General features: G+C 48.8%; 2 protein-coding genes across 2 annotated transcripts; both read left to right on the top strand.

The window, feature by feature from the left end:
* The first annotated feature begins 269 nt into the window (after positions 1–269).
* On the top strand, positions 270–1,246 carry LOC133097270 (olfactory receptor 5C1). Its single transcript, XM_061199171.1, is given in 2 exon segments — positions 270–924; positions 927–1,246. Coding segments are annotated over 2 exon segments (975 nt in total).
* A 6,523-nt stretch (positions 1,247–7,769) lies between these two features.
* Positions 7,770–8,720, top strand: LOC133098235 (olfactory receptor 1K1-like). The gene has a single exon (XM_061200983.1). The coding sequence runs from the start codon at positions 7,770–7,772 to the stop codon at positions 8,718–8,720; it is 951 nt and encodes a 316-aa protein (XP_061056966.1).
* The last annotated feature ends 5,599 nt before the right edge of the window (positions 8,721–14,319 follow it).

Genomic DNA, 14,319 nt, shown 5'->3' with positions numbered 1-14,319 from the left:
TCTCAGAACTCTGGATTCAAAATTGAATAAGACAGGCAAGATTCCCACTCTCATGAAGGTTAAATGATAGTGACTTCTCAGCACTAAAAATACAGGTTTTGAAAGGTGATATGGCTTGTCCAAGGTCACACCGCTATTTTGTTACACAGTTAGGACTCACACCCAAGTCTACCTGTCTCCCAGTACAAAGCGCTTTCTCACAGGTGATGGTCCTAACCTTTCCCTCACCTCCCCCCTGCTTTGTCTCTCCTCAGACTCTGTCCTGCAGGATGATGCCAGAGAACTTCACCTGGGCCAGGGGTGCCCCTACTGAGTTCATCCTCCTGGGCATCACAGATCACTGGGACCTGAACCTGACCCTCTTCCTGATCTTCCTGCCCGTCTACCTGGTGAGCCTGCTGGGAAATGTGGGCATGGTGCTGCTACTCTACGTGGCCGCCCAGCTCCACACACCCATGTACTTCTTCCTGGCCAATCTCTCCCTGCTGGATGCCTGCTATTCCTCAGCCATCGGTCCCAAGATGCTCGTGGACCAGCTGTTGCCCTGCATCACCATCCCTTACGCAGCCTGTGCCCTCCAGATCTTTTTGTTTACAGGGCTGGTGGATGCCAAGTGTTGCCTGTTGACATCCATGGCCTGTGACCGCGATGTGGCCATCGGGAACCCTCTTTACACCACCGTCGTGTCACGGCGTCTGTGTCTGGTCTTGCTGGCAGCACCAGGCCTGGCTGGGGCAGTGAGTGCCATGGTCCACACGACCTTCACCTTCCGCCTGAGCTTCTGTGGCTCTCGGGAGATGAACAGCTTCCTCTGCGATATCCCTCCACTGCAGGCCATCTCCTGCAACGACACCAGTCTCAGTGAACTCCTCCTCTTCGTCGTCTGTGGCTTCATCCAGACAGCCACCGTGTTAGCTATCGCCGTGTCGGGTTCATTGCCGGAGCCGTGATGGGCATGCACTTGGCCAAGGGCCAGTGGCGAGCAGCCTCTACCTGTGGCTCCCACCTCACGGCCGTGGCCGTGCTTTACAGGACACTCATTTTCATGAACCTGCGCCCCAGCTCCAGCTACAACCTGGACACCGACAAGATGGCATCTGTGTTCTACACCCTTGTCATCCCAGCTCTCAACCCGCTCATCTACAGCCTCCGAAACAAAGAGGTCAAGGAGGTGCTCAGAAGAAACTGCAAGCACTGCTGCTGTCCGGGGCCGGCGCACGAGTGCGAGGTCCGAGAGGCTGGTTAGGACTGACTCTGAAGAGATGAGGAGAGCTCTTCCCGGGCCCGGTCACTGTGGGTAAAGGTGGAGGTTCCTCTGGCTGGGTGTCTCTTGTCATTGTTTGAGGGGGAGAAAAGGGGAGAAACTGAAGCTTACAGACAGGAGACAGGAACCTGGAGTAATCTAGACCCAGCGCCAGAATCAAGATCAAGTTAATCTGCTGTTGAGCTGCCTTAGGTTCCTCGATGTTCAAAACATGGAAGTTCCTGCATGTCGCCAGGTGCAGTAACTAAGTTTATTTGCCACTTGAACTTCTAAGAGGATGATTCCCAGAAACACCAGATAAGAGCCGTATTGGCTGCAAGTGTTTCTAGATTCTTGCTCTTCTGAGGTCCTTCATGACCAGTGAGTCTGCTTCTGTTCACCTTGACCCGAAGAGAACATCTTCAGAACCCACTCATGCCACAGAATGGGATGGAATCTGGTGAGGCAAATAGCCTTCCCTATTAGCCTACATATTCCATCTCTCAGGACAATGGCTAAGCAGCACCAGAACGTATACATTAGCTCATTCCTAAAATCCTATAGTTGGGTTAGAATTTGACCAAGATTAATTTATTTCAGGGCTGTGATAGAGATTAGGAAAGGATCAGAATTATGGTTATGGTTAGAATACGGTTAGCATTCATGTTATGGCTAAGACTAGGGTTAGAGTTAGGGTAAAGCCAGGGTTAGGTTACAAATGGACAAATTTAGGATTGAATTAAAATTATGTAAATTTTACAATTTGGATTGATTCTAATTAATAGTGGATTTGGGATAAATTTAGGAGTAAGGGTTTGGATAAATTTGAGCTCTTATTAGAAATATTAGAAATAACATGTACACACTACTATATATAAAATAGATAGCCAGCAAGGACCTACTATCTAGCACAGAGGACTATACTCAATATTTTGTAATAAGCTATAAGGGGAAAGAATCTGAAAAAGAATGTGTGTGTAACTGAATCACTTTGCTGTACACCTGAAACTAACACAACATTGTAAATCAACTGTACTTCAATATAAAAAAAATAAATGTTAGAAATATTTTATAGTTAGTGTTAAAGGGCAGGACTACTTAAGATGAGAATTCAGGTTTCTTTTTTTATTGCTAGATTAAATTTGAGTTAGAGTTTAGTTCGTGTTAGAGCTCTGTTAGATTTAAGTTAGGTTGGTATGTGGATAACGTTTGTGATAAGCTTAAGTCACAGTCGTTATTATTTCAGTTAGCCTAGGTTCAGAACTAGATGAAAGTAAGGCATAAGAAGAGTATTTTGAGAATCAAATCAACATGTTTGGGGTCACTTTAAGACGTATTTAGGGTTATGGATAATGGTTGATGTTTCTTAAAGCTTAAGAGTCGGAGCTAATTATTGGTGGATTTAAGTTTCATTGAGGGTTATGAGTTTGCTCAGATTAGCACGTGGTCAGGTAGTGTAGACTTCTTTGTGTTAAGATTACAACATCCAGAGGTAGAGTTGGGGTCTGGAGAGGAAATTCCATAAACCTCTTGGGCAAAGGCAACCACAGTGCTCCAGGTCATGCTGGACCCTTCAGATCCAGTACTCTTGGGATTTTTATCCACCCAGAGTTTAAAATTTTGACAGATTTTCTTTGTCTCCCTGACTCAGGTGCACATGGGCAAGGCCCAAGGCACTGCATTCTGCCCATGAAGCCCCTTCGTGCAAGAGCAGGACAGGAGTGGACCTCCAAGGAGAGGTGGAGCATGGTCAGAGTAGATGTCAGCTCCTGTCTCGTCCCCTTTCCAGCTCCTTCTGATTTCGGCTGCTATGAGGCCTGGGGTGGCAAGGTATGGGACTCAAACAATGCTTCATTGTCACCCCCTAATAGGCTCCCCATGGAGTCTGTCCCTTGGACCCCAGCCAGGGGCTGGCCTCACTACTCCAACTTCCTTTCAAGGAGAAATCAGCTGCTGGGTACTTAGACTGCAGGAACACTGAAGGTTCATCCCGGCTCCCTGGGGAGGTGATGCCCCTTGTTACCAGAACTGGGTCCCTCCTTAGTAACTATGGTCTTCTTGGAGGTCCCAGACTAATGGAGAGAGGGATGTGGACTCTACTATCTCCTCAATTCTTAGAGAATTTTTACGTTTCCTGACAGGGTCACCAACTTGTCCTGGTGTGCCCAGAACTGTCCTAGTTTTTAAAACTCTAAGTCCCACGTCCAGAAAACCTCCTCAGTCCTGGGCAAACCAGGATGTTTGGTCACCCTATTACCTGATGAGCCTGCATGTTGAGAGCAGAGGGTACAATATCCCAAACTCGACACATTTTGCCAAAGGCTTAAATGAATTAAAACCCCTTCTCCCACCACAAGTTTTTGTTTTTGTTTTTATAAATTTATCTGTTTACTTACTTACTTACTTATTTACTTATTTATTTATTTTCGGCTGCAATGGGTCCTTCTCTAGTTGCGGCCAGTGGGGGCTACTCTTCGTTGAGGTGCGCGGGCTTCTCATTGCAGTGGCTTCTCTTGTTGCGGAGCATGGGCTCTAGGCGCGTGGGCTTCAGTAGTTGTGGCTCGCAGGCTCAGTAGTTGTGGCGCACAAGGGTTGGTTGCTCTGCGGCATGTGGGATCTTCCTGGACCAGGACTCGAACCTGTGTCCCCTGCATTGGCAGGCAGATTCTTAACCACTGCGCCACCAGGGAAGTCCCCACCCCGAGTTTTTATAATCCTTTCCCAGTTCTTTCCTCCTATCACCATGACAACTCATATGGCATGACAGTGGTTGGAGACGTTATCAGAAGAGTTGGCAACTATGGGAATGAGAATGGAAGGTTTGCCCCCAATTCAATGATGTTTATACTCAGAGACTTCCTCTGTGGTCTTTTCTTCTTGTTATGAATTATTGGGCTCTTATGACATACAGTTCTCACCACAATCAAGGGAACGTTTCCAGAGGCACATGGCCCCTTCCATCATCTTGGCCCTACAGGGTGTACATGGGTCCTTCCCCATGTTTAGCATCTGTGGAGCAGTCAGATACAATAATCACATTAATCCTACACATCCACCAGAGGAAACGTGAAGTTTCAGGCTGCTATGCTGGACCTACTTGATAGATAAGAAAATAAACAAGAGGGAAGGGGAGGCACTGGAAGACAATAACAGAGCCCAACCTGGAGGATAAAGGAAGAGAAACAGTCAGATCCTCGTTCCCAAAGCGAGAGGCCCAGGAAAGCTCCCCAATTCTGATCAAATATTTCCCTTTTTAAACTTCCTTCAACACCATCTACTAAGACAAGCAATTAGGACAAAAGCAGGTTTGGGATGGGGAAGACTGGGTACTTATTGCACAAAATCAGTTGGACCCTGCAGCATGGGTAGGAATTGAAAGAAAGGGGTATTCCGTGGGGGGAAAACAAGCACACACAGCGGCACAGAGGTAAAATGAGCTCGGTGTGCACAAAAGACTCTAAGGAGACCAATTTAACTGGCTAGAGATAGATGTGTTGGGAAAGAAGTGGAGAGAAGTTTGAAGATTGAAGATCTGGGGATGGGAAGGACACCCTACGGGCTGGATATCAGGTAGGGGAATTGGGACTTTATTCAGTAGGCAGCAGGGAATCATTGAAAGTTCATACCTTCAAAATCACCCTTCATGGTTGTTCTGACGCTGAGTCATGCAAAGCCATTCCCACCTGGAATGCTACAAACACACACGGGAACACATAGCCCCTGCAACACAGACCCAGTCCCCTATCAGAAACCTTCATGCACAAAGAAACACTCTCAGGTTGTCACTGCCGTCCACACAGACACAGGCACAGCTGCACATTCAGACACACACTCAAGCTCATAGACACATTTTGTTTGACAGAGACATGATCATTTCACAGCCAGGCATACAATCACACACACACACACACACACACACACACACACACACAGTCACTCAGGCATATTATTGCCACAGTCCTCAGAGGCACAATCCCTCCCACGCTCTTACACTTCCTCCAAGAAGCCTCGGCAACAGCTGAGGGGACGAGACAGTTGGCTCTAGAAGCCACTGCTGTAAACCCCGGACTTGGGGCTCAGGAGTCAGCTCTGGCCTCCACAAGACAGGGACCGGGGAGCAGCACTTTCACGATGCACGGGGCTCCTGAGGGTCCCCCGAGTTGAAGGTGGCACCAACCACCCCTACCCCCATCAAACTGGGCCCTAGAGAGAAAGAATAACAAGCCCCAGAGCCAAGCTGCCTCCCACCACAGGAATGAGGGCCAGGGGAAGGGGTGCTGTCGCTGGGAGAAGCTAAGGTGCTCCAAGGCCCCAAACCCCATACGTGTGGCCACTAGCTCCCTCCCCAGACCCTTCAGTGACGGGCTACGCTTGGTCCTCGTTGCTACTCCCTCCTGTGATGTGGAGAAGCCGGAAGGTACACTCGGGGCTAGTGGCCAGGCTGGAGAGTGTACGAATCTGTCCTCTTGAACGTGGCTGTGGGCGTGAGCTGTACATGTGAGTGTGAGAGCAGGTGCTGTTTGTGTGAGGCTGAGACTGTGCATTCCCATCACCGCCCGATGGCATCATTGGGGGAGGGGGAGGGAGTGTGTATACGGACGTGCTCCTCTAGGGTGGCACATCTCTGCTGTGACCCAGCATGAGCCTATGTGAGTGTAGCCATGTGTGTGAAGTTGCGAGGCCGTGGGCCCCTGGGGCTGTGCCGGAAGATGTGATTGTGTGACGGGGTGTGACAGGGTGTGCCGGGATGGGGTGGTCGGGCACTGGTAGAGAGCTGACACAGACCACGTGCTCAGTGGAAGCATGAACGTGCATGTCCCAGTAGCTGTGCATGGTGCCAGGAGCCCCCGTGAACAGGAGTCTGTAAATGAGCGTCACCCTCTGGCCTCAGTGCTATTTTGTGATTGCTTTGGACCCTCTGTTTATGTGTAGAATGGTCTGGGTCTGTGGGTCTTGTGGTTACACTTGTCTGCTTACTCAGATGTCAGTGTCCACGTTTCTGTATGTGATCGATCGTGCCTGTGTATTTGCAGAGCACAGCTGGAGGCTGCACATGCCCGCATGCCTGTACCGGTGTGTTTGTGATTACAGATGAATGTTTCTGCAAACAGCTCCATGTATTTGAATGTTTATTGAGACCAATTTAAACACGGGTCAGAGTAGGTCCAGTTTCTGAAAAAGCCAATTCGTAAGCAAGCTTTCCCACTCCATCTTACCCTCTCACCCCGATCCTCTTACCTTCCTGGACAGTAGGACGTGATTGTAAATTTGAGAAAAAAATGTTCTCCAGGGATCCAAAGCCAGAAATTCTTCTTACCCAATGGAGGAGGAAAAGGAAGACAGTAGGGTAGGAAGGGTCTTTGTTTTATTTTAATAGAGAGAAGGATGTGAAAAGAAATTAAGAGATCATTCTCCTGCAGAGATGGCCTCAGCATAGCCTTCAGGAAACCTATCCTAAAATCCCTCTCATTTTAAGACCCCCCTCTTGGAGAATCATCCAAGATTTCTGCAGTGAGATTCAGACAGGAAAAAATGGAGGCATTGAAACAAGTTGCCTCTGTCCTTAAGAGTCAAGTCTCTGCATCTGGCAGGTGTATCCATCTGTCTGCATGAGTTTCCCATAAAGGGTGTGCATCTGTTTGATGCTGTAAGTGTTTGATTTCATGGGAGGAGTTTTCCAGGGATACAGGGAGTCATCCAGGTTCTTCGGTTCTTTTTTTGTTTTTTTTGTTTTGCAAGTCTGAAAATTTCTTTATTCCTTTCTCATACTTGATTAATATTTTGGTTTAGGATAAAATTCTAGGTTCAGAATCTTTTTTTTCTTCAGAATTTGATGATATTGCTCGACTGCGTCCCACCGTCTACTGTTGATGACACACTGGATGGCAGTCTGGGTATCTGAACATCATCAGATCCGCGCATCCCTGGGAGTGACGGCTTCTTCTTTTGACCCTCAGTGTTCTAAAACATCATGTTTGCATTTGGGTGCTGTAGGTTTACATTCATTTCAATATATGTGTGCCCTTAATGTTTGGAATTTTTATTTCTTTGATAAGTTCCTTGCTTCCATCTGGGTTTTCTTTTCCACTCTGACTTTCCTGAAATAAATGCCCATTGGTCAAATCTCTCCCTGATTTTGATCCTCTCTCTGTTCAATCTTTTCTTTTGTGTTTTCTTCCTTCTCTGGTCCACATTCTGGGCAATGGTTTTGTTCTGTTTTTGCTTCAAATCACAAAGTATCCAAGTTGGAAGCAGCCTTCAAGGTCACCTGGTTCAGCTCCCTTACTTTACTGATGGGGAACCTAAGGCCTGGAAAGGAAGAAGATTCAGGGAGGAAAAATGATTTGCACATGATCCACACCTGTGTGTAGCAACATGGCTGTCTGACTCCAAACCCATGATTTCCCTCATGGCCAGAAAGCCTTGAGCAACTTCGTGGCCCTTCACCCTTTTCCTTTGACACTGCGGAGATGACTCAGCCGTAGAAAGGAACCCCTGGGGTCCCAGGCAAAGAAGCAGCCCAGCCATGGATGCTGCCAATGAGACTTCAGAAGGAGCCCCATTCACCCTACTAGGACTAACAACAAATCCTGGACAGCGGCGGCCTCTCTTTGTCCTATTTTTGGTCCTGTATGTGGCGGGCATCCTGGGTAATGGACTCATTGTGGCCGTCATCCGAGCCAGTCCAACCCTTCATGCACCCATGTACTTCCTGCTGGCCCATCTGTCCTTTGCTGACCTCTGCTTTACCTCCGTCACTGTACCCAAGATGTTGGCCAACCTGATGGCCCATGGCCGCTCCATCTCCCTGGCTGGCTGCCTGACCCAAATGTACTTCTTCTTTGCCCTGGGTGTAACTGACAGCTGCCTCCTGGCTGCCATGGCCTATGACCGCTACGTGGCCATCCGGCACCCCCTCCGCTATGCCACGAGGATGTTCCAGGCTGTGTGCACAGCCCTGGTGGGGACTGCGTGGCTCGTGTCCCACGTCCACTCCCTCCTGCATATCCTGCTTATGGCCCACCTGTCCTTCTGTGCCTCCCACCAAGTGCCCCACTTCTTCTGTGACCACCAGCCTCTCTTAAGGCTCTCGTGCTCTGACACCCGCCACATCCAGCTCCTCATCTTCACCGAGGGTGCCGCGGTGGTAGTCACTCTCTTCCCGCTCATTCTCGCCTCCTGCGGGGCCATCGCAGCTGCGGTGCTCCAGCTGCCCTCAGCCACGGGAAAGCTCCGGGCTATGTCCACCTGTGGCTCCCACCTGGCCATGGTGGGCCTCTTCTACGGGACAGTCATTGCAGTCTACTTCCAGCCCATGTCCCGGTATGAGGCCGAGCAGGGCCGAGTGGCCAGTGTCAGGTACACTGTCGTCACGCCTATGCTGAACCCTGTCATCTACAGTCTCCGGAATTGCGATGTGCAGGGGGTGCTCAGAGCCTTTTTCACTCGGCAAAGGATCTCAGCTGGTGACTCCTGAGGCCTGGACCCCACCAAGGACGGACTGCATCTCCCACAGTGACATTCATGAATGCGATCATCCGCTCTGTGCTTTTCCCAAAACCGTAATAATGGAGATCCCTTTCCGAGTGCTACCGTAAAGCAGATCCTTGCCCGATCTGATTTTATTTCACAACAACCAGGCAAGCAGATTTTATGACCCAGTTTCATAGACAAGGAAACTGGGGCTCAAAGTTAGATTTGACCTTCCTAAGTTTACACCATTTTTAGGTGGCAAAACCTGGGCCCTTTCGGCCACATCATGCCCTCTCCTAACAGTCACTCCCAGGCATTTGGGGAGCATGCACGCTACCACTTTCTGCTGTATAGGGCTTAAAGCTATACGGGAGGCTATGCCACCCAGGTCTTGCTCTGGGGAATTGGCACTTTGTTTTCCATCACATCACCATGTTTTCTCAAAACACTGACTTCTTCTCAACCGTCTGAGACAGAGACAAAAATTCACATACCCATGTGTCAGGGGTTGACCTCACCTAGTGAACCCAGTTTGGCACATAGGAGGCACTCTGGGAATCTGAGATGAATAAATGACTGTATTTTTTATGTTCATGAGTACTTAGCAGCTGTCCATTTGTCTAACCCTTTGTTCTCGTACTTGTTTGCTGTGATGCTGCCCGTTCAGCTACCCCTGGCACTCTGTACTAGGAGCATGCTTTAGGCATGAACCGTAAATCAATAAATTGAATTAAATTAAGCAAGGCAGAGAAGGGACGGGGCACAGGTATTAGGGGCAGATAGAAGAGGTAATTTTTAAAGTTTTTATAGTATGTCAGCACTTCACTTTTTTTTTTTAATTTTTATTTTTTGGCCACGAGGCATGTGGGATCTTAGTTCCCTGACCAGGGATCGAACCCACACTGCCCGCATTGGAAGCGTGGAGTCTTAACCACTGGACCGCCAGGGAAGTCCCTGCACTTCACTTATTTTTACCCACAAAAAGCGTGGGTACTTTTATTGCCACTTTACGAGTGAGGAAACGGAGGCTCGAAGATGCTGAGTTAGTCAGTAGCAGAGCCAGAGCAAACTCTTGTGTTCCTCAGGTCCCTCAGGTGTATTTTCACAGGGCTCCATAGAACTCAGGCGCCCGGTTTGGGAGCCTCAGTGGAATAACTTGCAGGAAGAAACCCCAGACCAGGGCAGGTGTACTATCTCGGGTGAGGACCCGTTTGGGGGTCTGAAAGACCCTCACAGTGTGCCCAAATTTTTACCAAACAGGTTTATGAAGCAGGAGCTTTTCTGTCCGTCTTTCCCAGAATCTGTACCCACTCCGCCACCCCAGCCCGCCTCCCCTCCCCACCCCCTTTCTAGAGAGGAGGAGGGCTGCAGAGGTCCTAGAGCTGGGTTAGCTGTCCCTCCCAGCTCCCACTAACAAGCCTGCCACCACCTGGCCCTGGAACTGCTATCCTACGCTGTTTATGTCTGAAAGGAAACTTAAAGGTCTTTAGACCAGTGGCTTTAGAAAACAAAACAAAACGGAAAACCACAACTCTTTTCTTCAATGAAATCTTACCCAGAAACATACTATCCAAAATGAAGGGGGAAAAGCTGTACAGTGTAGATGGAACAAGGGTCAGAGGCCTGGAGCCCATCTTCTCAGCCTCCCCGATGCTCTTCCTCACTGCCCTGAGGGGCCCCTGATCTAAGCCAACCCCTTCACTTGATAAATTGGGAAACTGAGACCCAGAGTGGTTAAGGGACCTGCCCGGGTCACACCGAGTCAATGGCTCGGCCCGCCAGCACCCCGTCGCTTGGTCCTGCAATAACATGAGACCATCCCTTCCCGGTCCACCTTCCTTCCACCCGCACCCCCAGGCCCAGGGTGATGCCAGATCCTCGCTACTCTATCAATAGCCCTGCAACTGCTTCCTCCCTCCGCCTCTCTAAAGTTTCACAAACACACTGGTCGTGATGCTTATCACCCATTCAACACCTGCACCATCAGCCCCACCCTATGGCGTAATGTGGGTCATCTCCTGGCCATCAGGTACCTTGCCTGAGTTCTCTCTGTGTCTCTAGAACCTGGACAGAGAACATGCATGTGCTATGCTGTCACCTTGTCTGTCCTCTGGTCTCCTTCCAGGTGATATTTCTGTGTAAGGGGAAAGGGGCCCTCTGGGGCTCAGGGGATGGTCAATGCATCTTTCTTCTGGGCTGCCAGCCTTGACTTGGTCATCCTGCTCAGATGTCAACCCCCAAAAGAGGCCACAGCTCTGCAGGGGTGGTCCCCACCACCCACGTTGTAGCACAGCCTGGCTTCTGCCCTTGGCCTCTGACCAAGGCACGCGGTCTCCGCCCCAGCATGGTCAGTGCCTTCTACGGGATGACTGTGACCAGCATCACAAGGGCTCTCAGGTCTCACGATGGCCCAGGGAGAAATCCCCACTTTGAATGTAGGGAAACGGAGGCTCGGAGAAGAAAGGAGGCTTGTCCTGGTTTGCTCCACCAGCCAATTTAAGTCCCAGTTCTCCTGACTCTCAGTATCATGCTCTCTCTACCACACCACAAACCGTCACTCAATTCAAGTTAATAAATAGTTATTGACCATCTTCTATGTGCCAGGCGCTGGGCTAGATGATGCCTGATCAGTGCCAGACCCCCAGTAAGACAGGCAAGAGAGGGGAATGGTGGGCACATAAATAGCCTCAGTCACCAGGCCTATGCGTCCCCGGGCCCCATTCCCATCCCACCCCCACCTAGATCTGGCCTCTTGTTTTACTTCAGGAAGCCCTAAAAAATGATACTGACCTGGAGATAAGAAGAGGAATCCTTCCCCCATCCCCAGTCAAGAAAAACCACTAAAGAGTTCATAAATCCACTGAAGAATTATCCCTGCATCTTTTTCACATGAATAATTTTTAACACCTTAAGCAAAGTTATGCAAATAATTGACTCACTTCCAAGCTGTTCCCTTGGAAGAGATGACACTTATCCCAGGGAGGTTGCTTCAGCTCCAGGGAATTTGCAGTCCCTCTTCAGAAGGACTTTGAGCTGCACAAGGAAATTTGCTTCTCTTCACCCACCACATTCCCTGACATTGTCCTGAAATGACTTCTCACCATTTCAGAATCAATCTAGCCTGCCCTCCCAGCATTGATATTACCAACCCTTCAGTTTATTCCGATAATACGTAGCACTAGGAACCACGTCATCCAGAAAAAATAAACAATTACATTTCAAGAAAAGAATGTGAGTCTGCCTTTCCAGCCTCGTTTCTAATGCAATCTTTCTGCATTATAAAGTTTCAGCCTTCATTCCAGAGGTACAGCAATTGGAGAGATCTTAGTAGTAAAAGAGGCTCTGATCATAAATGGTAAATTGATTACTCCTCAGGGGACCAAAAAAATTTCTATAACCCAAGTCTTCTTTCATGCAAGGGCCACAGGGAAAATGCAGCCATTAGACGTGAAAATTAAAACATAAAGACTCTTTCTCATTGTGAAAATGACTGCTTTAAAATATTAGGAATGGATCAATATTCCAAGAAGCTGTTTATCAGCAAGCAGTTCAACTCACTCTGAACCAGGGGTGCTTCCCTAACTTACCCTTTTCATGTTTCTTTTGTCCTCTTTCCTCTGCTCCCTTTACCCTGATGCGCCTGCCCTGTTTTCTCTTTTTTGTTGCTTGTGTTCCTACTTCCTTCCCTTTTTGCTCTCTCTCTCTCTCTCTGTTATGATTACATACTGGGCACTAGGGCTATAGACAGTCCTTGCCCTCACATACATAACTGCAATGCAGATTATAGAAGCATCAAAGAGGGAGCAATGACTGGAGATTGGGAGTCATTGAAGGGAGAGTTGAGGATTCTGATAGCTGACATTAATAGCTCCAGTTCACCCATCCCCGAATCTTTGGCCACATAACTTTGCCTTCCATCTCTGACTCTGGGTTCAGCCATCCAACTTGCTTTGGCCAATAAGATATTAGGAGGCATGACACAGGCATGAAAAGAAGCTAAGGTATTGGGCTTGTTCTCTTGTGTTTCTCTCTTTGTCATGAGAAGGGCATGCTCAGCTAGCCCACCGGTCCCTAGCAGAGAATAAAACACACACAGAGCAGAGCTGCTCCAGTCAAGGTGGCCCAGGCAAGACCAGCGCAGAACAGAGCCCCCAGCTGACCTGCAAACACAAGAACAAGCCCAGGCTGTCCCATTGACACTGGAGTGAAAATATAAAGCCACTGAGTTTTGGGAGTGATGTGTTACACAGTAACAGCAAGCCGATGAAGCTCCCATAACCGTTTCTGCTACCTGCCTCTGTCTCCAGTGGAGCACATCCTGGCCCCTTCAATGCCCTGAGGACTGAGCTGCCAACGCACACTTGCTTTCTCTCTTTGCTTTTGGGGATTTACATTCTTGTTCTGAGCATGTTTCTGCCCTCAAGGCTCTGCCAATCTACCGAGGATTCTTTGAGGGAATTAGTCATGTCTTTCTATTTGAGGAGGAGCGCCTGGAAGTAAGAGCCATTCCTCCCCCTTTCAGATCTCATAACGAGATCCATTGTTTCTTTGTAGAGAGTCAGGGTCATCTCTTGGTTGCCTTCTTGGGGGGACTTTGTAATCATTCCCACGCTCAGATTCAACCTACCCTGGAACATTTTCGGCTCTTCCCTCCTGGGAAGGGAAATGGAAATTGGCAAAGGCTGGAGGGATTAAATGAGCAAAACTGATCAAGTCAGCCTATTTGGCAAGTAGCCAGACCCCACACATAGACAGACACCACCATCCCACCCCTTCCTCTCTCTAGGAAACACAGAACAACTGAGAGTTGGTGAACCCACGACCAAGACCATCACCACACATATCACGAAATCAAGTGACCACAGACCTCGGAAACCACAATGACAAGGTAGGAAGTTTACTAAATATAGACCAGATTTGGTGTTGGTGGCTTTGCACTCATTGTATCATTTGATCCTCATAAAAATCTGTGCAGCACACATTATTATGCTCATTTTACAGATGAGGAAATTGCAGCTCGGGGAGGTAACTTGCCCAAGGCTCCAAACTAGAAAGTGGTAGAGTCATTATTTGAGCACAGATCTGTCTCTGGGCTGAAACGAAAAATAGTAAAAGCCCTCCCCTCACCCGTTTCTTATCCAAATCTACTGACCACACATCAGACTCACATGGCACGCTTATTAAAATGCACGTTCTCCTCTCCACCCCCAAACTTTCTGAATCAGTAGGGCCTGGGTGAGGGCTGGGACTGCGTTTTTGTTTTTGTTTTTGTTTGGCTGCATTGGGTCTTCGTTGCAGTGCACAGGCTTCTCATTGCAGTGGCTTCTCTTGTTGCGGAGCACGGGCTCTAGGTGCGCAGGCTTCAGTAGTTGTGGCACACGGACTTACTTGCTCTGTGGCGTGTGGGTTCTTCCCCGACCAGGGCTCGAACCCCTGTCCCCTGCATTGGCAGGCAGATTCTTAACGACTGCGCCACCAGGGATGGGACTGAGTTTTGAATAAACACCCTAGGTGATTTTGATGCAGGTGGTCTGCGGGGCACACCAATAGAATCACTGACCTAAATCATGTAAAACTTGAGATTGCCAAAAGGGATATGGCAT

The sequence above is a fragment of the Eubalaena glacialis genome, chromosome 9 (assembly GCF_028564815.1).
Source record: "Eubalaena glacialis isolate mEubGla1 chromosome 9, mEubGla1.1.hap2.+ XY, whole genome shotgun sequence".
NCBI lineage: Eukaryota > Metazoa > Chordata > Mammalia > Artiodactyla > Balaenidae > Eubalaena > Eubalaena glacialis.
This window is presented reverse-complemented; position numbering and strand designations above follow the sequence as displayed.